The 26,457-nt window shown below is 50.6% G+C and overlaps 2 protein-coding genes across 3 annotated transcripts in view; both read right to left on the bottom strand.

Moving 5' to 3' along the window:
- KCNJ3 (potassium inwardly rectifying channel subfamily J member 3) overlaps positions 1-8,575 on the bottom strand; it is a 29,574-nt gene extending 20,999 nt beyond the window's left edge. Inside the window, exons 1-2 of the mRNA XM_064435359.1 lie at positions 7,543-8,575; positions 3,205-3,421 (exon numbers count right to left, since the gene is read on the bottom strand). Of these exons, the coding sequence (XP_064291429.1) occupies positions 3,205-3,421; positions 7,543-8,220 (895 nt within the window). The 5' untranslated portion in view covers positions 8,221-8,575. The remainder of the gene's footprint in view (positions 1-3,204; positions 3,422-7,542) is intronic.
- The window catches only part of GALNT13 (polypeptide N-acetylgalactosaminyltransferase 13), a 308,398-nt gene that overhangs the window by 252,801 nt on the left and 29,140 nt on the right, over positions 1-26,457 (bottom strand). Inside the window, exons 10-13 of one of the 2 annotated variants that reach the window (XM_064435360.1) lie at positions 24,181-24,320; positions 21,947-22,045; positions 20,168-20,302; positions 11,897-13,469 (exon numbers count right to left, since the gene is read on the bottom strand). In XM_064435360.1, coding sequence (XP_064291430.1) covers positions 13,329-13,469; positions 20,168-20,302; positions 21,947-22,045; positions 24,181-24,320 — 515 coding nt within the window. In that variant the 3' untranslated portion in view covers positions 11,897-13,328. Of the gene's footprint in view, positions 1-11,896; positions 13,470-20,099; positions 20,303-21,946; positions 22,046-24,180; positions 24,321-26,457 lie in introns of those variants that run through there. The other variant, XM_064435361.1, reaches the window with a different exon arrangement.

Raw genomic sequence — 26,457 nt, 5'->3', positions numbered from 1 at the left:
AACCTGGAGGCTCCAGATGCACAGCAAAGCCAACTCAAACCATGGATACTTGGATTCCTAAATCCTTGATTATCATAAATAATGTAAAATAGAGAGGGAGAAACACACCCCTGAATCCTGATCCCGTCAGTGCCTTCAGTTCCCTCTCACCTCGTATCCCATCCCTGCAGGTGGCCGAGGCCAGGCTGACCTCCTGGATCATCTGCTCCAACCTTTCCTGGCCTCAGCAGGGTCTGGACAAGGTGATCCAGCTGAATTCCCTCCAAATTATACCACAAAGGAAAAAAAAAACCAAAAAAAAACCAAACCCTGGGATTTGTAAATTGTTAAACTTTCTACAGGTTCTGTCAAAGCTGAGGCTGATCCTCCCAGGCCTTCATCCCAACTCCAGGGTCACATTCCCAGTACCACACTCAACCTCTCCAAAACCCCTGACTGAATCCCATTTTTCCCTTGCCAGAAGCATCCAGGGATGTGACCCACAGGAAATGCATCCCATTATTCCCAATATTTAATGTCCATTTATATCCAGGGATGCCAGGGTTTGCTCAGGGATCACTGCACGTTCCCACAGGGAAACCTCTGCTTTTCCAGAGCTTTGGGCTTCCAGGATGGGAGGGGAAATGCAGCATCTGCTGGGGAAAGCCTGGAACCCAGAGGAGAACCTGGAATTCCTGCAGGATTTAAACCCCCAGAGGTGCCCCCCTTCCCTGAAAACCACAGCATCCCTGGATGAGCTCTCCCACCCCTCACACCCAGCCCTGCCCTCTCCTCCTCCTGCCTTTGCTCCCACTGGAAGCTTTTCCCAACCCTTTCATTCCCTCCTGTGTTATCCACAGCCAGCACATTTTGCTCTATTTTCTGTCCAATTTTCAGCTCAGCTCCCAAAAATAGGTCACAACATTTGGAACCTTATTCCAGTTAGGCTTTAAAGAACCAGAAATTCCTTTTTTTTTTTTTTCCCATTCCCTGTATAATTTCCAGGTTAATAATATTTCCCAAAACAAAGCCAGGGTTTAAAATTCCAAGAGTTATTTACAAAAGAACTTTTCTTCCCCCATTTTGTTTGGAATTAATTATTTGAGGAATAAAAACATGAAACCTGCAAGGCCTGGTCTGCAGGTCAGGCCTGGAAGTTTTCCATGACCTCTTCCAGGGAATTTTAATGGCAATATCACAAAATTTTTAGGGAAATATCAGGGAGTTTATAGGGAAATATCAAGGAGATTTTAGGGAAGTGCCAGGGGGATTTAGGGAAATGTCAGGGAGTTTATAGGGAAATGTCAGGGAGTTTTTAGGGAAGGATCCAGGAATTTGGAAGAAATATCAGGAAGTCTTTATGAAAACATCAGGGTTTTTTAAGGGAAGTATCAAGGAGTTTTTAGGGAAACACCAGGAGGTTTTTAATGAAGTATCACGAAATTTTTAGTGAAATATCAGGGAGTTTTTAGGGAAGTATCAGGGGGGTTTTACAGAAATAACAGGAGTTTTTTAGAGAAATATCAGGAATTTTTCAAGTAAATATCAGGGAGTTTTTATGGAGACATCAGGGATTCTTTATGACAACACCAAAGAGTTTTTAGAGGAATATCAAGGAAATTTTAGGGAACTATTAGGGGGTTGGTAAGTAAAGATCAGGGATTTTTTAGGGAAGTATCTGGGGGGTTTTAGGGATTTTTTAGTGGAATATCAAGGATTTTTGAGAGGAATATCAAGGATTTGTCAGGAAAGTATCAGAGGGGTTTTAGGGAAGCCTCAGGGAGTTTTCAGGGAAGCACTCAGAGGGTTCACCTCCCTCTCTCTGGGCCGTGCTCTGCTGCCCTGGGGAGGCAGGCTGGGAACACTGGGACTCCACAGCATGGCCCCAAAACAGACCAAAGGTGCCCTGAGCATTCCCTGTGCCCGGGAGCAGCTGGGAAATGCAGGAGCTCCACATCCCAGCTGGGAGCTCCACATTCCAAACCCACATCCTGGGAGTGCCGAAATCCATTCCCTTGGAGAGACCCCAGCACCAAAATCCATCCCTTGGAGAGAGCCTCAGCACCAAAATCCATCCCCCTGGAGAGAGCACCAAAACCAAAATCCATCCCACTGGCGAGAGCCCAAAATCCATCTCCTTGGAGAGAGCACCAACACCAAAATCCATCCCACTGGAGAGAGCCTCAACACCAAAATCCATCCCCTTGGAGCACCAAAACCCATCCTCCTGGAGAGAGCATCAACTCCAAAATCCATCCTCTTGGAGAGAGCACCAACTCCAAAATCCATCCTCTTGGAGAGACCCCAGCATCAAAATCATCCCCTGGAGAGAGCACCAAAATCCATCCCCTGGAGAGAGCCCCAGTGCCAAAACCCTTCTGCAGAAAACCCCAACTCCAGCTGCCTCCAAGCACTCCAAACATGCCAAGAACCCCTTGGAGCTCCAGGCTCTCCAGGGCCAGCAGGAGCTCCAGGCTCTCCAGGGCCAGCAGGAGCTCCAGGCTCTCCAGGGCTCCAGGCTCTCCAGGCCAGCAGGAGCTCCAGGCTCTCTGGCCAGCAGGAGCTCCAGGCTCTCCAGGCCAGCAGGAGCTCCAGGCTCTCTGGCCAGCAGGAGCTCCAGGCTCTCCAGGCCAGCAGGAGTTCCAGGCTCTCCGGCCAGCAGGAGCTCCAGGCTCTCCAGGCTCTCCAGGCCAGCAGGAGCTCCAGGCTCTCAGGCCAGCAGGAGCTCCAGGCTCTCCGGCCAGCGGGAGCTCCAGGCTCTCCAGGGCTCCAGGCTCTCCAGGCTCTCCGGCCAGCGGGAGCTCCAGGCTCTCCAGGGCTCCAGGCTCTCCAGGCCAGCAGGAGCTCCAGGCTCTCCAGGCCAGCAGGAGCTCCAGGCTCTCAGGGCCAGCAGGAGTTCCAGGCTCTCCGGCCAGCAGGAGCTCCAGGCTCTCCGGCCAGCGGGAGCTCCAGGCTCTCCAGGCCAGCAGGAGCTCCAGGCTCTCCAGGCCAGCAGGAGCTCCAGGCTCTCAGGGCCAGCAGGAGTTCCAGGCTCTCCGGCCAGCAGGAGCTCCAGGCTCTCCGGCCAGCAGGAGCTCCAGGCTCTCCGGCCAGCGGGAGCTCCAGGCTCTCCGGCCAGCAGGAGCTCCAGGCTCTCCGGCCAGCGGGAGCTCCAGGCTCTCCAGGGCTCCAGGCTCTCCAGGCTCTCAGGCCAGCAGGAATTGCAGGCAGGCCAGCCCCACTCACCCGTGGTCTCGACGATGCCCTCGAGGATGACGACGATCTCGAACTGCTCGGTGTGCATGCTGCGCTGGGACAGGTCGTAGAAGGGGCTCTTGGAGTCGATGACGTGGCAGATGGTCAGGGGGGACACCAGGAAGAGCTGGTCAGCCCCCGTGCTGAAGCCCACGTCCAGCTCCAGCTGATCCAGGGGCAGGAATTCTCCCTCCGGAGTCTGGCGGGACTGCGAGGACAAGGAGGGGAAGGGATGTTGGAGCTCCTCTTCCCTTGGACAGGGCTTGGAGCCACCTGGCACAGCAGAATCCCTGCCTGTGGGGTGGGATTGACAGCCCTTCCTGCCCGAACATTCCAGGATTCTGGGATTTCACCAGGTGGAAGCGCGAGTTAAGGACAACGCGGTGCTGGCCAGCCCAGGGAAACAGGGTGAGCCTCAGGGGGGAAGGAAATCATGGAATCCCAGAACGTTTGGGTTGGAAAAGCTCTCCAAGATCGGTTCCCAACCATTCCCAGCACTGCCCCAGGTCCCCAAGTGCCACATCCATGGCTCTGCAATCCCTCCAGGAATGTGGCTCCAGCCCTGCCAGGGCAGCTGTGCCGGTGCCTGACCTCCCTTTCCCTTCCCATGGAAAAATCTTTCCCAATGTCCAGTCTAGCTCCAGCTTAAATTCCCACAGCGCCATCCCTGCCCTCCCTCCCCCTGGAATTCCCAGGGGATGCAGCACATCCCTCGCAGCCCTGCTGTGGGACAGCTCCAGGGTTCCTGGATCCAGCTGGGATGTCACACGCTCCCAGCTGCTCCCGGGGACTTCAGGTGGAATTCCAGAGCTCAAATCCAGAGAAGCCAAATTTAATTTTACACCTCCCCAAGTCCCGGGAAGAATCCAACCCCAGGCAATTCCAGAGGGAACATTTTGCAAAGGAATGAACCCTGAGTGACTCCTTCTGTCAAGTGATGGGGGAGGAAAACTCAGGAATTCTGAGCGACATCCGAGCTCCTCCCAGTCCCAAAAATCCATCCCAAAATTCCCATTACAGCAAAAGAGGCTTTGCGCAGATTTCCCACTTTAAGGCTTTGGGGTTGGTTTTGCTCCTGGCCTGAGCTCTGCAGGAAAAGTAAAGGAATATTTCCCCCATGGACTGGGATTTCCAGTTGTGCCCAGCTCTGCAGGAATAGAACCTTTTCCACAACAAAAACCCTTCCCAAGGAAATCGGAGCCCCCGGGGCTGAGCGCACCTGGCACAGGAGCTCTGGGGAGGAATTCCCAGTTCCTGCTCCACATCCCTGTGCCCCAAAGCTGGCACGCCCTGGGAACAGGGACAGCTCTCCCTGCTGCAACCCCTGCTTGCCCTTGGTTCCTCTTTTTCCCCCATTTATTGGTTTCCTTCTCCCCCTTTTTTCTTTTTCTCCCTTCCCCCTCTTTTTTGTTTTCCTTTTCCCTTATTTTTTTCCTTTTATTTCCTTTTTATTCCTTCCTTTTATTTTCCCTTTTCCTCATTTTCTTTTAGTTTTCTCTTATTCTCTCTGCTGTGGGTCCCTTTTATTTTCCCTCCTTCCTTTTATCTTTTTTCCTTCTTTCATTTTCCATTTCTCCTCTTCTTCCCTTTTTCTTTCATTCCTTTTTTGTCCTTTTTTACCCTTTTCCCCTTCCATTTCCCATTTCCTTTTATTTTCCTTTTTTCTTTGATTTTTCCTTTTATTTTCCTTTTCCCCCTTTTAAATTTTATTTTTCCTCTTATTTTCCCATCAATTTTCCTTTCCCCTGCTTTTTTCATTTTACTTTCCCCTTTTATTTTCCCTTTTATTTTGCTCTTCCCCATTTTTTCCTTTTTTCCCCCCTTTTTTCCTTGTAATTATCCTTTTTTTTCCCCAGGAGGCCTGACCTGGCATTGCTTTTCTTCCAAGCACAAACCTTTCTTTCCCTATCATTCAAATCCAGGGAATTATTTTGGAGCCACACTGAGTTTGAAGCTCCAACTTTTAAAATTCCCCCACTGGCACTTCCAGAGCCAAAAAAAAAAAAAGAAAAAAAGGCAAAAGCAATTTTCAAATGCTGGACTGGAAATTACTAATTTTTGATTGTTTATGGCTCAAAATATACTACATTATTTAAATATATTTATATAGTGTGGAGACATATATTTACACATTATTAAATATTTTAAAACAAACTGTATAAATTATATATTGTTAAATATGAATATTTATGACCGTATATTACATAAATCTATGGTATTATGCTGTAATGCTATTTTATATTTTTATCTTTATAAATAATAGTTTAAAATAATAGCTATAATATTTATAAATTATATTCCATCATTTTAAAGCTATTCAAGGGTTATTTTGGGATATTTTTAGGAATTCTTTCCCTCTTTCAGGCACCGACTCCCGAAGGTTTAGGGGACCCTGGGCCAGTCCTGATCCTGCAATCCCACGGGAAACAGGGATTTGGGAGAGCAGGACAAGCCCAGGAGCCTCCCATGGGCTGAGCTCCATCCCTGGGGCTGCAGAGGCAAAACCGGGAGATTCCCAAGGGGATTGTCCTGGGAATGGGACAAGGAGACAAGGGGACCCTGCCCTGCTCTGCACGGCACCCACACCCCGAGGGAAGGGCATGCAGGGTATCCCAAATCCCTGAAGGACACCCCCAATCCCTGCAGGATATCCAAAATCTCTGAAGGACACCCTTCCAATGGGAACAGCACCCACATTCCCTGGCGGACACCCCACCCCAAGGACAGGACACCCATCCCGAGGGCACTGCAATCCCAAGGACAGGACACCCCATTCCCTGCAGGACACCCATCCCAAGGACAGGACACCCCATCCCAAGGACAGGGCGCCTCATTCCCTGCAGGACGCCCCATTCCCTGCAGGATACTCACCCCCAAGGACAGGACACCCCATTCCCTGCAGGACACTCCCCCCAAGGACAGGACACCCCATACCCTGCGGGTATCCCGATTCCCGGGGTCCCTGCGGGATGCTCCGCACGCAGCAAACGCCCCCCGAGCCGGCTCCTTCCTCCCACCTGCTCCTTCCCCATCCCTATCCCCATTCCCCATCCCCATTCCCGATTCCCTCTCCCCTCGGGATCCGCGGCCGCCGGGCGAGCCCCGGAGCAGCGCCGGCTCTTCCCGGCCCTCGGGGGCAGGGATGCTCCGGGTCTGAGCCTGGCACTCCGCTTTCCTCGGAGCTCACGTCAGTAAAGTTGAGCCTGGCCGGGCTCAGGGCTGCCCGAAAAGCTCTGGATTATGCCCGGAGCTTTTCTCCTTCCCGGCTCGCGGAAGGCTCGGAGCTACAAAGGATTTCCTTGTCAGGGAAATGGAGCGTTTTATAGGAATCTATAAATATCCATCCCAATCCTGCGCTGAATGTAGGAATTATCTCCAAGGAGGCTGGGAATGCTGATGGCTGAGCCCGCAGCCCGAGGCTCCCGGAGATGATCCCCGCGCCAGGAAAACAGGACAGGGATGCTGGGACAGCAGCAGGACCCCAAACACGATCTGGGATCACCCAGCCCGACCCCTGGCCATGGCCGGGGCCACCCTGGGCTGCTCCAAGCCCCAGGGACGTGGGACAGCCACGGGCAGGAGCGAGGGATGCCCAAGGGACACGGACAGGGGGTGGGATGTCCCCTGGGGAGCGGCAGTGGGGCCACGGTTCTGTCACAGAACCATGGAATTGTCTAGGTTGGAAAAGCCCCCAAGACCAAGGAATCCAACCATCCCAACCACGCCAGCACTGCCAAGACTCTCACAGAATTACTGAGGTTGGAAAAGTCCCCCCAAGACCACGGAATTCAACCATTCCCAGCACCGCCAGGTGAATAAGGTTGGAAAAGCTGCCCAGGACCACGGAATCCAACCATTCCCAGCACTGCCAGGGCCCCCATGGAATCACTGAGGTTGGAAAAGCCACCCAGGGCCATGGAATCCAACCATTCCCAGCACTGCCAGGTTACTGAGGTTGGAAAAGCCACCCAGGGCCATGGAATCCAACCATTCCCAGCACTGCCAGGTTACTGAGGTTGGAAAAGCCACCCAGGGCCATGGAATCCAACCATTCCCAGCACTGCCGGGGCCCCCATGGAATCACTGAGGTTGGAAAAGCCACCCAGGACCATGAAATCCCACCATTCCCAGCACTGCCGGGGCCCCCATGGAATCACTGAGGTTGGAACAGCCCTCCAAGGCCATCGAGTCCAACCATCCCCACCATGCCCAGCACTGCCAAGACCCCCACGTCCCCACGCGCCACCTCCAGTGGGACGGGGACTCCACCACTGCCCTGGGCGGCTTTCCAGGCAGGAGCCTGCCCGCGATCCCCGGCGGAGCACCCACCTTGAGCAGCTTGCAGCGGATCTGGGCGGACACCATGTGGCTGTTGCGGAGGTTGCCCACGCGGAACATGAGCGTGAGCTTGCCGTCGCGCATGGAGATGGCGGCGTGCTCGCTGAACATCAGCGTCTCGGCCCGCTTCTTGGGCTGCGACATCTTGATGAACATGCAGCCGATCAGGAAGGCGTCCACGATGGAGCCCAGGATGGACTGGAAGAGGAAGAGGATGATGCCCTCGGGGCACTTGTCGGTGATGTAGCGGTAGCCGTAGCCGATGGTGGCCTCGGTCTCGATGAAGAAGAGGAAGGCGGAGGGGAAGTTGTAGACGTTGGCCACGCACGGCGTGTAGCTGTCGTCGTGCGCCTTGTTGAGGTCCCCGCGCATGTAGGCGATCACCCACCACATGGAGGCCATGAAGAGCCAGGCCACGGTGTAGGTGAGGATGAAGATGAACAGGTTCCAGCGCCACTTGAGGTCCACCAGCGTGGTGAAGAGGTCGGACAGGTAGCGGCTGGTCTCTCCGCCCAGGTTGCCGTGCTGCACGTTGCAGCGCCCGTTCTTGTCCACGAAGCGCTGGCGCTTCCCGCGCGGGGCGCTGCGCGGGGGCGGCAGGCCTCCGCCGCTGGCCGAGGTGCTCACCACCTGGTACTCATCGCCCAGCTTGCGCCGCAGCGCCGACATGCTCCGCGCAGCCCCGCGCAGCCCGCGCGGTGCGCGCAGCCACCGATACCCCGCTCAGCCCGCAAAATCCGCGCGGCCACCGACAGCCCGCAAAATCTGCGGAGCCACCGACAGCCGGGAAAATCCGCGCAGCCACCGACAGCCCGCACGGTCCGCGCAGCCACTGATACCCTGCTCAGTCCGCAAAATCCGCGCAGCCACTGATACCCCGCAAAATCCGCGGAACCACCAACACCCCGCTCAGCCCCGCGCAGCCCCGCGCAGCCCGCCCGGCCCCGCGGCCGCGGAGCCTCCGCCCGGCGCCGCCGCCTCCCACGCGGAGCCGCCGGCAGCGGCCCCGGGCAGGCGGCACCGCCCCGCGCAACGCCCCGCGCAACGCCCCGCGCAGCGACACTCCTCCCGCACCGCCCCTGGACCCGCCCCGCACCGCGCACCCCCCCCGACATCGCCCCCTCCCACCCTGCGCGGCTCTGCGCGCCGCGACCCCGCGCACACCCCGCCCTCCGCATCCTCGCTGCGCTCCGCATCTTCATCCTCCCCTTCATCCTCCCCCCAGCATCCCTCGCTCGTCTTCCTCCCCCCGGCATCATCCTCCTCCTCCTCATCTTCCTCTCCCCTGCATCCTCCCCCGGGGCTCCATCCCTCCTCCCTTGGAGGGGCTCCAGCTCCTCAAAACCAGCCAGGAGGGGAGGTTTGGGTACCCCCACTTTCTTTTCTATTCTATTCTATTCTATTCTATTCTATTCTATTCTATTCTATTCTATTCTATTCTATTCTATTCTATTCTATTCATCCCATTCTATTTGACGTTTTTAAGATGTTGAGATCCCCACAGCAGGGACACTGCCAGGACACGGAGGGGACACAGCCCCTTCCACCCGGGAAGACATTCCCTAAGAGAAGCCACAAAGCTCAGCCCCGATCCAGAACGGGTGGGAAGCAGGGAACCAGCCCCAAATGTGGATAAATCCCCCGGGAATCATGGAGCAGGTGGGGTGGGAAGGGGCTGGTGATGCTCCGAAGGGCCAGGCTGTATCCTCGGGTCCTCCTCGCCCACTCCTGCTCCTGCTGCCATCAGCTCCAGAAAAAACTTGGGTTGGCAGCTTGAACCATGGGATAAAGCCCAGCCACACCTCATTTTGTAACCATCACCTTCCTCAGAACTGATTCCCAAGGATTTTTTTTGCCACTGCATTTCTATTCTACCTTTTTTTTTTCCTGCCAGAAAATTAATTTAGTTTCTCTCTTTTTCTGTTTTCTATTCCAAATCTCTCTGTTCTCCCCCTTTTTCCCTGCAATTCACACAATGCCTGTTAATTTTCCCACCCAATTAAAGGAAATTTTGTATGGAATTCATCCCAAACTCTGGCCCTGCTGCCAGAACCCTCCTGGCTCACAGACCCAGCAGCCTTGCCAGCTTCCCCTCTCCTGTTTCTCCTTCCTCATCCCTCCTGTTTTCCCAGAGGCCTCTCCCTGGGCTGGAACTGGGCAAAGATTCCCTGTGATCCATCCCAGCGTGACAGTGACAATCCAAGGGGAGCCATTCCCTGTAATGACTGCAATTAAAATCATCATTGCTTTTAGGGGGATGAGCACATTCCCAGCACATTCTGTCAGCCGGGGTGGGATGAGGGAATAGTGGGAGTGGGAAAGGAATGGTGGGCATGGAGCAGTGTCACCCAAAGGGCCCTGGTGGCAGGAAGCTGCTCCAGAAAGCCCTGGCACAGCTCTTCCCCCGGAATGATGGAATTCCCAGATCATCCTGCTGTGCAGGGACACCTCCCCCTGTCCCAGCCTGGCCTTGGGCATTCCAGGGATCCAGGGCAGCCCCAGCTGCTCTGGCAATCCCAGCCCAGCCAGGAATTCCCAGTTCCCAATGTCCCACCCACCCCTGCCCTCTGGCAGTGGGAGCCATTCCCTGGCTCCTGTCCCTCCATCCTTGTCCCCAGTCCCTCTGCAGCTCTCCTGGAGCCCCTGCAGGCCCTGCCAGGGGCTCTGAGCTCTGCCTGGAGCCTTCCCTTCTCCAGGGGAACATTCCCAGCTCTCCCAGCCTGGCTCCATGGCTCCTCTGGACTCTCCAGCAGCTCCACACCCTCCTGTGCTGATTATCCCACAAACCCAACCTCCCCCTGCCTGCTGCCATCCCCGCTGAACGTTCCAGCTGAGGTTTCCCATCCCAGGTTTGTGTTTAGATCCATTTAAAGTCACCTGGGCAGGGGCTCCCCTGGAGCTCCTTTCCCTGCAATTCCATTTCTTACCTGCAATTCCCTGATGTCAGCACCTGGAGGCTTTCCCAGGCTTTAGCTGATGTGGGGACGATGACAAATAACATGATGAAATTATTTCTTTATTCCCTGAATTAACAGAGACATTCCCAAACCTGTCTCTTCCAATCCCACTGCCTGGATATGGATTTGAGGGCAGATCCTGCTCTTTTCCCTTGGAAAAATCATTTCCAGTTTGAAATGGGAGTTGGAGCAGGCAGTCATGGCACCAGGATCAGGATATTCCTGACCTCAAAAATACCCCAAGACTCATCCCCTCTGGATGAATCCCTAAATCCCTTAAATAAATTTTTAAAAAAAAGGGATAAATCAGATTTCCAGGGAAATGAGATGGAGGTTGGTTCCCTCTCTGTAATTTTCTGTCAATCCTAATTATTAACATTTCAGAGAAATTCCAAAAAAAAGGGGAAATACCTCCGTGCCTGCATTCATCCCTCCCAAAGGGATTATTGGGTGATTCATTCCCAGGCTCCGCAGCCCATCATTAACAGGAGCAGTTAATTACCTCTGCAGGCTTTAATTACCAGCAGGGGAGGCTGGGCCTCACCAGGGTTTGGAGTCACCTGCAGCTCCAACCCCCCAGACACCTGCAGGGACAACCTGAACGGGGAATTACTGAGAAGAGGGATTTTAGTTGGGGTTTTTCCATGGTTTTTGGACAAGGGAGCAACTCGGGATGTGGGACATCTCATTAAACAAGTTATTAATTAGTCCTTGTGTGATTTGTTTGAAGGGTACCGCAGCAGTGCAGGATGAATTACAGAATTATATATTGACACAGAAATTCCATTTATAAAATCCTAATTTTGTAAATAGCTCCGGCTGTGATGTCAAGGAACCTTGGGATGGGACAGGGCAGCGCTGGGAATGTGGAGCTGTCCCCCTCTGGAGGCAGGGCTGTCCCACAGGGAAGTGACACCGCCCTCTCCCACTGTCCCAGGACATTCCCACCTCCCCTTCCCAACCCAACCCCAATTCCCGGCCACGGGACCCACCCAGGGCTGTGCTGTGAACACACCTGGGGAAGGAGATGAAAGAAATAACTGATTCCTCTTTTCCTGCTTGGAAATTCCTGTTTAAATTTCATCCTGATGTTTTCCTGCTCTTATGAAGCAGAACAAAACCTCCCCCTTTTAGGGGGGAAATGTTTCACAACATTTTGTATTTTCGGGGTGACTGGAGGATGAGGAGCAGGAATGTTTGGGCAGGAGGCTGGAGATGAGCCCCAATCCGAGTTAATCCAGGATATTCCAGCTCCATGCATGCCCAGCAATCCCCTTCCCAGCTGAGCTCCCTCCTCCTTCCCATGTAATGCTCAGTATCCAGCAGATCTCCTCTGTCATTTGTACCATCCATAAACCCCGGGATGAATCCAGAGCCACCAGAGCAGATACAGAAAATACCAGCATTTTTAATGACCCAGTGCATTGTACAGAGATTTCTGGGAATTGTGAGGGAAATCCTGGGAAATATTTCCCCACCTACCCATGCTGGGATCCCGCTGCCCTGGGATTTCAGTCTCCCGAACCCTCTGGGCAGTGAGAATTCCCAAAATCCCAGCCCAGAGGGCCACAGCTGCACTTGGGGTGGCTCCCAAAGGAATGTCCCTGTCCCCACATGCCAGGGGAGCAGCTCCCGAGGGCCAGCAGCGCTTTGGGAACAGCCACACCCACAGAAGGACTGAGCCCCGAATTCCTGAAAGCAGAAAGGAGCCTCTGTGATTCCAGGGAACCCCTGGAGGCAGAGCTGGGAGGGGATGCAGGGATTCCTGGATGTGCTGGGATGGAGGGATGCAGACCCTCCAAGCTCCAGAGGTCTCAGTTTTGGTCCTTCCAGGTCCAGCCCCAGCTCCATTCCCATGGAAGGAGGGGACAGCTCCCTCCGTGCCACTCCAAGTGTCACTCCTTCCCCTCGGCATTCCCGTGTCTCCTGTGGCCTCCTCTGTTGGAATTCCTGGTGAAGTTCAGTCTTGGCTTGGTTTTCCCAACACCGGATCCCGTTTTTTCCCAGCACGACCCAGGAAGCTTTGGTGCTGTCAAATCCCACTGGGCACAGAGACCACCCAAGATTCCCCAGGATATTCTCCAGGATCTCGGAGCCCAGCACATCCCATCGGCTCGGGCCACACCCCCCAGGATGGCTCCCAGTGCCAGCTGGTGCCACAGGGCCTTTGGACTGGGCCACCTCTCCGTGGGGACATGTGACAGCGACACCTCCAAATCCCAACTCCTCCAAGGCCAGCTATCTCTGGAATATGGAGTGGCAGCAACGCCTCCATATCCCAACTCCTCCAAGGTCAGCTGGTATCTCTGGGGTGACAGCAATGCCTCCATATCCCAACTTCTCCAAGGTCAGCTATCTCTGGAATCTGGAGTGACAGCGACACCTCCATATCCCACCTTCTCCAAGGTCATCTGATACTTCTGGAGTAGCAGCAACGCCTCCATATCCCAACTCCTCCAAGGTCATCTGATACCTCTGGAATCGGGACTGGCAGCAATGCCTCCATATCCCAACTCCTCCAAGGTCATCTGATACTTCTGGAGTAGCAGCAACGCCTCCATATCCCAACTCCTCCAAGGTCATCTGATACCTCTGGAATCAGGACTGGCAGCAATGCCTCCATATCCCACCTCCTCCCAGGCCAGCTGCCGCCTCTGGAATCCGGAGCGCGCTGCTGTCGCTACCAGCAGGTCCTGGATCAGCTGGAGGCCCGGAGCAGTCCAAGGGCCCAGCAGGAGCCCCGCGGTGACCGCGCTGGGCTCGGGAGAGGGCCGGGCACAGCTGGGCACAGCGGGATGAGGAGCGGGATGAGCGGAGGGATCAGGCCGCCAGGGTCATGTTGCGCAGCAGCCACTGCTGGGCGCGGCCGCCGCCGCAGTCGCGCATGGTGGGCACCAGCCGGTCCTCCTCCGACGGCTCCGCCAGGCACTGGTTGCTGTTCAGGTGCCTCAGGGTGAGCTTCTGCAAGGGGGGGAACACAGAATTCCTGCATTCCAGATGGAATTCCAGCCGGGGGATGCGATTTGCGGGCCTGGTTTGGTGGAGCGGTCTCCCGGAGCTCCGGGATGTCCCCACCGGAGCCGCCCTGCTCCTCCCTCTGCCGAGCCAGCAAACCCTCAGCAAAGGGAGAACAACGCCAAGGAAATCTTGTGTTTCCAAGGCTGGACCAAGCTGCTGGATGGAGGAGCTTGGTCTCCACGGCCATGGACACGTGGAATGTTTGGGAGCAGAGCGGGAATTGATGCTGATGGGGATGTATTTGCTCGGTATTCCATGGAAACCCTCCTGTTCCCAGGTCATCTTTCCTTTTTGGGACACCCACCTTTCTGTGGGATGGGAGAATCAGGAGGACACAAAACAAACTGGAAGGAATAAAACACCACCTGCTCCACGGGGAGAACAAATTCCCAGAGAAACGCCAGGAAGTTACACAGGAAATTCTGTCCTTATATAAAACCAGAGAGGTTCAGTCCCAGCTGAGCCAGGAGCATTCCCACCACCATTCCCTGGGATTGTGCCAGGGCCTGCCCACCCTGCCAGCCCAGCCAGGAATTCCCAGTTCCCAATGTCCCACCCATCCCTGCCCTCTGGCAGTGGGAGCCATTCCCTGGCTCCTGTCCCTCCATCCTTGTCCCCAGTCCCTCTGCAGCTCTCCTGGAGCCCCTGCAGGCCCTGGAATGTGCTGGAAGCTCTCCTTGGATCCTTCCCTTCTCCAGGGGAACACTCCCAGCTCTCCCAACAACCCTGGGAACGGGGAATTTCAGGGTGCAAATCCTGTCTGCTGATCATCCACTGGAGCAGAGCCCGTTTTATGGCAAGGGAACAATCAGGGAAAACCAGGATGGGCAGGAAAATCCTGGAGCCCTCGGGAGAGGGGAGAAAGGAGGAATGAATCCCAAAATTCATCCCAAACAGCCCAGGCTGATGTCAAACCTTGGGATCTCCTCAGGGATAGAGGGGCTGGAATGGTGGGAGCTGCTTGAGGTCTTGGGTTCACCCAGGAGGACAAATATTGATAAAATATTAAAAAAATAAATTATATAAAACAATATAAAAAACCAAAATATTAGATTAGATAATAAAATAGATATTATAATATATTGTCATTAAAATAGACAATATAAAATTAATATATTAAAGAATATAGATTATATGTAAAATATAAACAAATATAAAAAATAATATAGAATACAAAATTTAAGGGACTAAAAATAGATTAAATAATATAACCTATAATAATATAAAGTATGGGATATAAAAAATAATAAAAAATTATATAGCAAAAAATAATATAAAATATAAATGACAATAAAAACTATAATAATATCCTTAACTGAAGGAAAATCAGAAATCATTTTCGCAAGAGTCTGATGCTCTCATGGCTCATAAACACCATTGATCTTCATTATTTATAATATTTCTGTGTAATATTATATTTACTGAAAAATATAGCTATGTTTATATATTACTTAATAAACACATAGGTGTTTATTAGTGTAAATTTATATCTATTATATTCCTATATATTTTATTTTTATATAGAAATAAAAAATATAAAACATATACATATATCTATATAAATTTAAATATATGTGTATATATATATAAAGACTTTTTTTTGGTGTTCCAACTAAACTGGTGGGAAATTCCAACAAGGAATTTGGTTTTCTTACCACCCATCTCCTTGTGCTACTCCAATGAATGGGAAAAATTCCATGAAAATTATAGGAAAAAATCTATTTAAAAAAATCAAATTCTAGGAAAATTCTAGGGAAAAATCCTAGGAAAAATGGAAGCTTTTTGAGAAAATGTTTTGCAACTGGAATTATTTTTATGTCTTGGAGTAGGAACCCAATCTTCAGCTCCTGCAGCTTGGAATAATCATGGTGATAGCAAGAGATCAAGGGAGTTTAATTCATCCAAAATTGATTAAAACTAGCAATAATTAACACTAATAATTACTAGTAACTAACAATTACTAAGAACTAAGAACTAACATTAAACATCTGTTCTATCCTACAGCTATAAAATAATCTTCTGTCTTGTTTTATAGAAAAAATTGATATGAAAGGTTCTATTAAATTATATGAAAATTCTATGAAAAAATATTAGATTTGATGAAAATTCTATCAAAATTCTCTTAAAATTCTACCAAAAAATTATATGAACATTCTATGAAAACTCCATGAAAGATTATATAAAATAATTGTTTGAAAATTATATGAAAAATTATAACAAAATTCTATGAAAATTCTACAAAAGATCCATGAAAATTTGGTGAATTTTTTATGAATTTTTATGAACAATTTTATGCAAATTGTATGAAAAATGACATGAAACAATGAAAACTGTGTGAAAAAGTGTTTCATTCTGGTAAATTTCCCTGAAGCATTCCATGGATGGAGATCTACGAATTCCATGAAATACGAACATTTTCGAAACCGCCAAAAAATATTTTAAAAATACAAAAATTCCACCCAAAACTAAAACAAGACAGAACCTCCACTGAGCTCCTCCAGCAGAGCCCAGAGCAGGAAGATCTCCTGGCAATTCCTTACCACATCCTAGATTTCCTCCCAGTCCCGGCGCCCCTACAGGAAATAATCAGTGGGGCTGGAGTAAACCTTCCTAAAGACTTCCAGGCGGGAGTAATTCCTGAGGATCCAGCTCTGCAGGGGGCTCCCGTCGCAGGCCTCCACCGTGGGGCCCTGCGAGCCGTCCTCCACCCTGCCCAGCGTCAGGCACGACTGCGTGATGATGTGCAGGAACGTGCGCCTCTGGAAAAGCGGGAAAACTGGGAATTGCTCACGGAGAACGGGCTGGGAATGAGCCGGGGATCAACGGAGGTGCGGAGGGGAATTCATGGCATGGGACTGAATGGCTCACAAAATCTCCTCCCTGCTCTTGAGGGCATTCCCATGATCCAGACTGTGGCTCCAAACTCCCTTCTCCCTGCCCTTGGATTGCTGCAATTCCCTACTGGGAAGATCCACAGATATTTCCTAGAAATATCCCAAAACTTCCACCTTGCCCTTGAGAGCATTCCCATGACCCAGACTGTGGCTCCAAATTCCATTCTCCCTACCCTTGGATTGCTGCAATTCCCTACTGGGAAGATCCAAGCAGAGATGGGGTTTTCCTAGAAATATCCTAAAACTTCCACTTTGCTCTTGAGAGCATTCCCACAATCCCAACTGTGGCTCCCAATCCCATTCTCCCTGCCCTTGGATTGCTGCAATTCCCTGCTGGGAAGATCCAGGCAGAGCTGGGGTTTTCCTAGCAGAAATATCCCAAAACTTCCACCTTGCTCTTGAGGGCATTCCCATGATCCACAGTGGACTGTGGCTCCCAGTCCCTGCTCCTCCAACACCTTGGATTGCCGCAATTCCCAGGGAATTCCCAATTCCCTGGGAAGACCCAGGCAGAGATGGAGTTTTGTTCTGCACAAGTATCCCAAAATTTCCTCCCTGCTCCTGAGCCCATTCCCATGATCCATCATGGAGCACGGCTCCCCATCCTGCCTCTCCAAGCCCTTGGATGGCTGTGATTCCCCACTGGAAAGTTCTGGGAATAGCTGGGGTTTTTCCTGCACAAACCACCCTGAACCCCATTTGGGAATTATCCAGTTAAAAATAGAAAAATAGAATTCACTAAACATTTATGAGGGTTTCTCTTTTGTTTGTTTGTGGGTTTTTTGGGGGTTTTTTGTTTGTTTTTGGTTTTGTGGGGTTTTTGTTTTGTTTTGGGTTTTTTTTGTTTTTGTTTTTGTTTTTTTGTTGTTTTTGTTTTTTGTTTGTTGTTTTTGTTGCTTTGGTTTGGGGTTTTTTTTCCCCCCACAATTCCAGCTTTTCCATTCCAGTGCCAATTCCAGGTGGGGTGAGATGAAGGGGAGCTTCCACTTCCCTAAATTCTTCCCAGTCACCCCATCACGGAGTACCCAGGGCTGGAGCAGCCGGAATGCTTTTCCCACACCCTTCACCTGCTCCTTTTCCATGTTTTTGGCTTGGGAATGGAAAAAGTGACATGAGGATAAAGGAGGCACTAAAAATACCAGAGTCAAGTGTCCCCAAAATGTCACTTGGAGTCACGGGCAGGGACAGCAGTGCTGGATCCCTCTGGATCAGCACTCCCTGTTCCCTCCTGTCCATCAATCCTTCCAGGAGAGCAGAGCTCCATCAGACAGGAACTGGAGTTCTCTCTCTGGTTGACAGGATATGAAATATCCAAAGGCAGGGGATTCCTCACATGGGGATAAACACGAATGTAGCAATCTGATCAGGCTTTTCCTGGTACATGGATTCATGGAATGGTTTGGGCTGGAAATCCCATCCAATCCACCCCTGCCATGGCAGGGACACCTCCCAGGCTGCTCCAAGCCTCATCCAGCCTGGCCTGGGACACTCCAGGGATCCAGGGCAGCCCCAGCTGCTCTGGCAATCCCAGCCCAGCCAGGAATTCCCAGTTCCCAATGTCCCACCCATCCCTGCCCTCTGGCAGTGGGAGCCATTCCCTGGCTCCTGTCCCTCCATCCTTGTCCCCAGTCCCTCTGCAGCTCCCCTGGAGCCCCTGCAGGCCCTGCCAGGGGCTCTGAGCTCTGCCTGGAGCCTTCTCCTCTCCAGGGGAGCATTCCCAGCTCTGCCAGGCTGGCTCAGGGAGCAGGAAGCTCTGGAATGCTGGAGCAGCAGCTATGGAGGAGCACTGAGTGAGGGCACTGCTACAGGAGCTACTCCAGGGATTGGGATTTGGCACAGGGATTGCACCAGACTTACCTCAAAGCTATACTCCCATTTCCCAAAATACTGAGGGAAGGGAAGACAGAAGGAAAGCGCAGTCAGTGATCCAAGGAACATTTTTTGTGCAGCCCCTCAGCTCTCCCTGGATGGAAATTCCACAGCTTTGCAGGGACACCGCGATTGGGGATAAACAGTGGCAATTATCCAGGAAAAAATCATGGAATTCTGAGCAGGAAGGGATCCACAGGGATCACTGATCCAAGCCCTGGCCCTGCCAGGATATCCCAACAATCCCATCCTGTCCCTGAGAGCGTGTCCAAACACTCCTGGAGCTCTGGCAGCCTTGGAATAAACCCTGAGGGATGTGTCAGGAATAAACCCTGAGGGAAGTGTCAGGAATAAACCCTGAGGGATCTGTCAGGAATAAACCTGAGGAGCTTTTCAGGAATAAACACTGCCGTCACCATGCAGCCACAAGGAATTAAACTCCTTCCTATCAGCTGTGACACATTTATTTTCCAACTTCATTTTTCCCCTGGGTCCCTTGGTGCGTGTCACGGCCCAGGATCTCATCCCTCTCCACATCCAGAGGTTTCCCCAGATGTCACAATGGGAATCACCAGGAGTGGGAGCCTGGAATCTATTCAGTATTCAAATACCACAAATTAAATTAGGAAACTATAAAAAATTAATAGTAGCAGGAAATCATAGAAAATTCCATGAAAATCCCTCGAAGAAATCCCTTTTTAGGATAATTTCATGTCCAGATGTGGCCCTCCTGTCCATTGCCAAGCCAGAATTCCTAAAAATTCCTAAAAACCACCCCAAATCCTTCTATGCAATGCCTGAATAAGCAAGGAAAGGAAAAATCAGTGTAATTCCACTGGAAAATCAAATTAATGAATACAAAGAATCCAGGAAATACCCTGTAATTGTTTCTCTGGGGGAAAAAAAAAATTGGAATATCACAACTGGTTGTTATCTTGGGAAAAAAAATCCTGGATATTGAGAATACTTGGACGTTAATAACAAATAAATACATTAATAACTAACAAATATGTAATAATTGCAGTAATGAAATGAAAGGGAAGTGGGCAGCTGAAATCTGAATATTCCAAGGAAAATTTGCAATAAAATCTTAACTCAAGAAATCCAGGGACAGGGAATGCAGTGGGATGTTTTCCAGGAGAACAAGCAGCCAGTCCTTGGAGATGCCATAAAAACAAGGAGTACTCCTGTTTCAGGAGCTCCATCTCATGGCTGAGCTGGGATTTACACAATTCCTGGGAAATTCTGGTCAATTTAAGGGAAAAACCAGCACATTCCCTGTGTGTATTTTATTGGAAGAATTCCAGCCTTCCAGGCAGGAAGGGTGGAGGTGCCCAAGGAATTCCTGGATGTGGCTGAGCTGGGGACAAGGTGGGAATGGGGAACAGCACGGACTTGATGACCTGGGAGGGTTTTTCCAGCCTCAGGGTGGGCACAGCAGGAATTTCCCCATGGAAAGGGGCTCAGGGACTGGAACTGCCCAGGGAGGGCTGCAGTGCCCATCCCTGAAGGTGTCCCAGGAACTCCTGGAGGTGGCACTCAGTGTGAATAGAAATCCGTGTGGGAATAGTTTAAAGTGAGATGGAAACACGGAATTGGGCAAATCCCAGGAGGATTTCCCCAGGAGCTGGCTTGGAACTGGAACCTCTGTGTGTGTGGGCACAGCAGGAATTTCCCCATGGAAAGGGGCTCAGGGACTGGAACTGCCCAGGGAGGGTTGCAGTGCCCATCCCTGGAGGTGTCCCAGGAATTCCTGGAGGTGGCACTCGGGGCTCTGGGCTGGGGATGGGCACAGCTGGCACTCCATGACCTTGGGGTGCCTCTCCAGCCTCAGGGATCCTGGGACAGTGCCAGCACCACCCCCCGGGCCCGGGGTACCTCGGCATCGTACTCCCAGAGCTGGTTGCCCCTCAGGTGGTGGCACTTGAGCATGAGCACGGGGCCGTTGAGCCGCGACACGTCCAGGCACAGGTCGTCCGTGCGGATCTCCTTGTCCGCCGTGTAGGAGAACACCTGGAACACACAGGGGCTGGAAAAGGGCTGCAACCCCCACCCCAGCCCCGGCACGGACCCCGGGCTGGAGAGCTGGAGCCCGTCCTCAGGGAAATCCACGGGAATTCAGGGAAGGGAAAGGTTTTCCCATGGAGGAATCCGTGGGAAGGGAAAGGTTCTCCATTGGAGAAATCCATGGAAATTCAGGGAAGGGAAAGGTTTTCCCCTGGAGGAATCCATGGGAATTCAGGGGAAGGGAAAGGTTTTCCACTGGAGGAATCCATGGGAAGGGAAAGGTTCTCCATTGGAGAAATCCATGGGAATTCAGGGAAAGGGAAAGATTCTCCACTGGAGAAATCCATGGGAATTCAGGGAAGGGAAAGATTTTCCCCTGGAGGAATCCATGGGAATTCAGGGGAAGGGAAAGGTTTTCCACTGGAGAAATCCATGGGAATTCAGGGAAGGGAAAAGTTTTCCCCTGGAGAAATCCATGGGAATTCAGGGAAGGGAAAAATTTTCCACTGGAGAAATCCATGGGAAGGGAAAGATTTTCCACTGGAGAAATCCACAGGAATTCCAGGGAAGGGAAAGGTTTTCCACTGGAGGAATTCACAGGAAGGGAAAGATTTTCCCCTGGAGAAATCCATGGGAATTCAGGGGAAGGGAAAGGTTCTTCATTGGAGAAATCCATGGGAATTCAGGGAAGGGAAAGGTTTTCCCCTGGAGGAATTCAGGGGAAGGGAAAGGTTCTCCAAGCCAAGAAGCAGAGAAATGAGGCCAAGCTCCAGCGAGGATGGAGGAAGTGACAGGAGGAGATGGCAGGAGCTGGGATGAACCTCCAGGACAAACCAGGGATGGGAACACGGAGCATCCCAGCCTTTCCCACCAGGAATGTGGCCAGGAGCAGGTGTCTGGAACACCAGAGCTACCGGGGAATTGACCGTGCCAGGCTGGCACCACCCCTGGAAAATTCTACACATAAATAATAAATTCTAATTAATTAAAATAGAGTTAATTTCAAACATGCTTAAAAGGCCCCTAATTATAATTTACATCCCAAACCCCATCTGGAGCAGCCATGCTAATTTGAATATCCACTGGAATATGCAAATTTTGTTCTAATTAACCCAGAGTCGTTGGTCACAAGACCAAGAATTCCATCCACTTTTCATCCCTTTCCAGCTCCTCCAAATGAAACTCCCCAGGCCCCCACTACTGGAATTGCACTAAAGAACTTCCATGAATATCCTGGATATTTTTTTTTCCCTCCACACATTCAGAACAGATGGATCCAGCTACGTTTATGGATTATGCCCATTTCATTTTTGTGAAAATAAACTCAAATTCCTGATCACATTTCCTAAAGTTTGTATCTGGAATGTCAAATTTATTACTAAATGACAGCAGGATTCTATTCAATATATTCACTGGGATACTTCCCATGGATTTGCACCAATATTCCCCCAAAATCTGGAGCTGAAATTGAAAAAAAATGGTCTAGTCCTCTTAAAATCCTTCAGCTCGAAATTGAAAGTATTTTGGAATTTTCATTGATTTTTTTGCTGTTACTTTCACACAAAATCTAAAATGGAATTGAAATAGATATTTTAAATATTCCAAAGGAATTCTTGGACAAATAAGCCACTTTTCCCTGCCTTTATTTACCTGGTTCCCTCCCATGCCATGGCAGTTGAAAAATCCCACTTTTTCGTTCTCCTTGCGGCCCATGTTGTCCAAGCACTGGTTGGTTTCAACATTCCTGATCTGGAGAAAGGAAAGAGGTGAAATATTCCTTAAAATACTTCCCGGACCTGCCAGATTTGTGCAGAAAAGTGCAATTTGCAAATAGATCACATTCCCAAATGATCAGGGAATGGGTGGGCTGGAGTGGCCCCAGAGCTCCTCCATGGCCAGGGACACCTCTCACTATTCCATGTCAGGCCATGAGGGAATTCAGGATGATTTTCCCAAATCTGTTGAAATCTCCATTTTTTTTTTCTCCCTGTCTGTTCCAGAAAACAACAAAACCTCCACCTGGGAAATGCACTTTGAGGCCTGGTGCTGCTCACCTTTGATTTACACCATTTCTCCTTGGATGGGAGCCCAGGAGGAGCCATCCAGGGCAGGGCATGGATCATTTATGGCCTAATGATGCTGCTCCAGCTTGGATGGATCAAATCCTGCCCTAATCTCTTCTGAAAGGCAGGAAGATGTCCAAAAAAATGCACTTCCAATGCCTTAAAAATTGCCCATTTCTCTGCTGCTCCCTGGGCTTTCAGGCTGCAATTCCCTTTTCCTGCTCCACTGGAACAGCCAAGCAGGGCTTTAATTCCCAGCTCCTGCCTGAGCTGCTGTTTCCATGGGAACTGAGGCCACACTGCACAGATCAGGTGTTTTAATCACTTTTTTCTGCCTTTCTCATCCCATTTTCCACCCTGACAACATGGCACAATCCCACTTTATTTGACATTCCCATGACAAGTCCTTTGCTTGCTGGAAACCCCCATTTCCCTTTATTTTGGCAGGATTAAACCTGGAATCCTCCAGTGCCTTTTATTCCTGCCTACAATGGCAAATTTCAGTGGGAAATCACTTCCCTGGATGTCAAAAAAAGCCATTTGTTCCTCAGAGTGTTATTTCAGGATTGTTATTCCATCATCAAATCCTTTGATTGTTGTTCCATCATCATCAAATCAACCCATCCCAGAGCTTTTAAAAGGCAGCACAGGAATGACTCAATATAATATTTTTAACCGTGAATTTGTTGAATTCCAAAGGAATTCCAGCTCCTGGTGTTCCCAGAACCTTGTGATTACCAGGAATGTCCTTGACCCTCAGCCCCAGGCTGGGAAACACTCAGCGAACAAACATTTCTTTAAAAAAATCCCAAAAAAGCCATTTCTAAGCAATTAATGATGATGGAAGGTTCCCCTCAAGAGCTGCATATTCATTGTGTCAAAATATTAATCCCAAACTTCACTTTTCCAATCTCCTGCTCCACTTGGGAGACAGATTTGCCTGGTGAACATTTGGAACAGACACTTGATTTAAAGGGAGATTTTTAAGGAGAGGGAATATGTTTGGAACAGCAACTTCTCCTTAAAAATGACTGCAAAAAATGGAAATAAAGAGAAATAAGAAATCAAGAGGAATAAGAGACAAGAAACCAGCACCTGAGTCTTGGCTCCAAAGGCTCCTCATCCCCTTGGGAGTGGATCCATTGGCTCTGGACACCTCCTGGTTCCCTGTACTTACTGGTTTCTTTCCTTACTGGTTTGTTGTACTTACTGGTTTCCTGCACTTGCTGCTTTTTGGTACTGGTTTTCCTTACTAACAGGTTTCCGGTTCTTACTGGTTTCCACTACTACTGGTTTGCTGTAGCTACTGGTTTCCTTTCCTTGCTGCTTTCCTGTACAACTGGCTCCCTTTATTTACTGGTTTCCAGCATTGCTGATTTCTTTCACTTACTGGTTTCCAGCAGTTACTGGTTTCCAGTAGTTACTGGCTTGCTGCACTTCTTGGTGTCCTGGATTTATTTGTTTTCTTGTTGGTTTGTTGTAGTTACTGTTTACCTTCAAGGTTGCTTTCCTTTCCTTACTGGTTTCCACTTCTTACTGGTTTCCTTCATTTCTTGGTTTTCCTGCTTTCCTGGACTTCCTGCTTCATTGCAGTTACTGGTTTCCTTCCCTTACTGGTTTCCAGTTCTTGCTTTACTTACTGGTTTGTACTACTGGTTTCCTGCATGGACTGATTTACTTTAATTCCTGGTTTCCTCTACTCCTGGTTTCCTGCCATTCCTGGCTTTTCTTTACTGTTTTCCTTCCATTCCTGCTCTCCCGGATCGCTGCCCTTCCCGTTGTCCCGCCATTCCCGCTCATCCCTGCAGGGCCAGCCCCTACCTCTCCCAGGGAGTAGTAGCGCCGCGGGATCTGCGAGTCGGGGTAGACGTTCTCCAGGTACCAGGAGAAGGGTTTGCACCCCAGCCTCTCCCGCAGGGCTTTCCTTACGGAAACGTCTCCGTAATCCACCTTCACCACCCCTGGAATGACAGGAGAAGAGCCCATCAAACATCTGGGGAAAATCCCAGAGCTGCCCCAGCTCCACTGCAGGGTTTTCCCAATGGAAACATCTCCATAATAGACCTTCAGCACCCCTGGAATGGTGACACAAGAGGCCACCAAACATTTGGGGAGAATCCCACAGTCATCCCCAGCTCCCCTGCAGGGCTTTCCTGATGGAAACATCTCCATAATCCACCTTCACCACCCCTGGAATGGCAACACAAGAGCCCATCAAACATTTGGGAAAAATCCCAGAGCTGCCCCAGCTCCATTGCAGGGTTTTCCTGAGGCAAACATCTCCATAATCCACCTTCACCGCCCCTGGAATGACAGGAGAAGAGCCCATCAAACATTTGGGGAAAATCCCAGAGCTGCCCCCAGCTCCTGTTGATTCCAGTCCATGTGCTGGGATTGGGAGCAGCAGGATGTGAGGGCTGAGTGGCTCCATGGAGGGGTGCAAGGGGTAATTATAATTAATTCACTCATTAATGGAGTCAAGTGAAATGCTTGGGAAGTGATCCTTTTTCTTTCCTTTGTCAGTCTGGAAAGGCAGGACTGCAGAATTCCCTGATTTCTTCATATTCCAAAACAATAAAAGAATCTGGTCACATTTTCACAAACCACGTTTCCCTGCATTCCCCTGACAGGAATAACTCAGACAAGGCGGGGAGGGCCTGGCAAGGATTCCCAGAGAAGCTGTGGCTGCCCCTGGATCCTTGGACGTGTCCAAGGCCAGCACCTGAGCTGGATTTCCTTGGAGCATCCCATGGCTCTTCCCACTCTTTGTGTCCATCTCCGGCCACCACAAAAGGTCCTGAAGGAGCAGACACGGAGCCAGACCTGGCTGGGCACCAGCAGGACCTGGACACAAGTTTTTATGGAATCATGGAGGCTGGAAAAGCATTCCAAGGTCATGGAGTCCCAGCTGTGCCCAATGCCCACCCTGTCCCCAGCCCAGAGTGCCACCTCCAGAATTCCTGGGACACCTCCAGGGATGGGCACTGCAAACCTCCCTGGGCAGCCCCTGCCAAGGCCTGAGCCCCCTTTCCATGGGGAAATTCCTGCTGTGCCCACATACATGGAGGTGCCAGCTCCAAACCAGCTCAGAACCACGAGGGAGGGAAGGAAAGGAGGAAGGAAAGGAGGAAGGAAAGGAGGAAGGAAAGGAGGAAGGAAAGGAGGAAGGAAAGGAGGAAGGAAAGGAGGAAGGAAAGGAGGAAGGAAAGGAGGAAGGAAAGGAGGAAGGAAAGGAGGAAGGAAAGGAGGAAGGAAAGGAGGAAGGAAAGGAGGAAGGAAAGGAGGAAGGAAAGGAGGAAGGAAAGGAGGAAGGAAAGGAGGAAGGAAAGGAGGAAGGAAAGGAGGAAGGAAAGGAAGGAAAGGAAAGAAAGGAAAGGAAAGAAAGGAAAGAAAGGCTGTTGGAAACCAGTGGCTGTGGAGGGAATATTTTGGGCACAGTTTGTGTTTCAGGAGAGGATCCCAATCCCACTTTTTGCCCTCCCACACAGACAGGGAAGAACCTTCTTTGCAGCCAGACAATTGTAAATATTTGCTTTGATTTAGGAGGAAAATCCCTCCCATTTCCTCTCCCAGGATCATCTGAACCTCATCTGACCCAGGCTGGGACAGCCCCACACGTGGCAGCTCCTGGATTCCAGATTCATCCATTCCCTTTCCTTCCTAAGAAATCCCATTTGAATCATATCCAGGATTTCTGAAGCTCTCCTGAATTATTTGGCTCATGAGCTGCAGGCCTTTAGCCAGGCTCCTCCCAAGGAAAACTCCCAATTCCTTGGCAATGCAGGGTTACACTAAACCCAAAAGGAGAGTTTTCCTCACTGCTTTGGGATTTTTTTTCCTGGTTTTCTTAAATCCAGCTTGGATTTATTAAAAACTCTGGCTCCTGACTCATCTCAGCACAAATAAAGGTTTTCCTGTTATCCACACAAAAACAGGAGAAGGCACCAATTAAAAATATGCTCAAGATCCCAAAAATTAGAGCTGAGCTCTCCTCCAGCAGAATTCTGTTTTCCCAGGGAAGCTGCTCTCTCCAGACTTTTAATTTGGGATGTAATTATGAGGTGTGCCCCTAATTATGCTGAGAAGTCTACTTCCCAC

This window comes from Passer domesticus, chromosome 10 (genome assembly GCF_036417665.1).
Source record: "Passer domesticus isolate bPasDom1 chromosome 10, bPasDom1.hap1, whole genome shotgun sequence".
Classification (NCBI taxonomy): domain Eukaryota; kingdom Metazoa; phylum Chordata; class Aves; order Passeriformes; family Passeridae; genus Passer; species Passer domesticus.
This window is presented reverse-complemented; position numbering and strand designations above follow the sequence as displayed.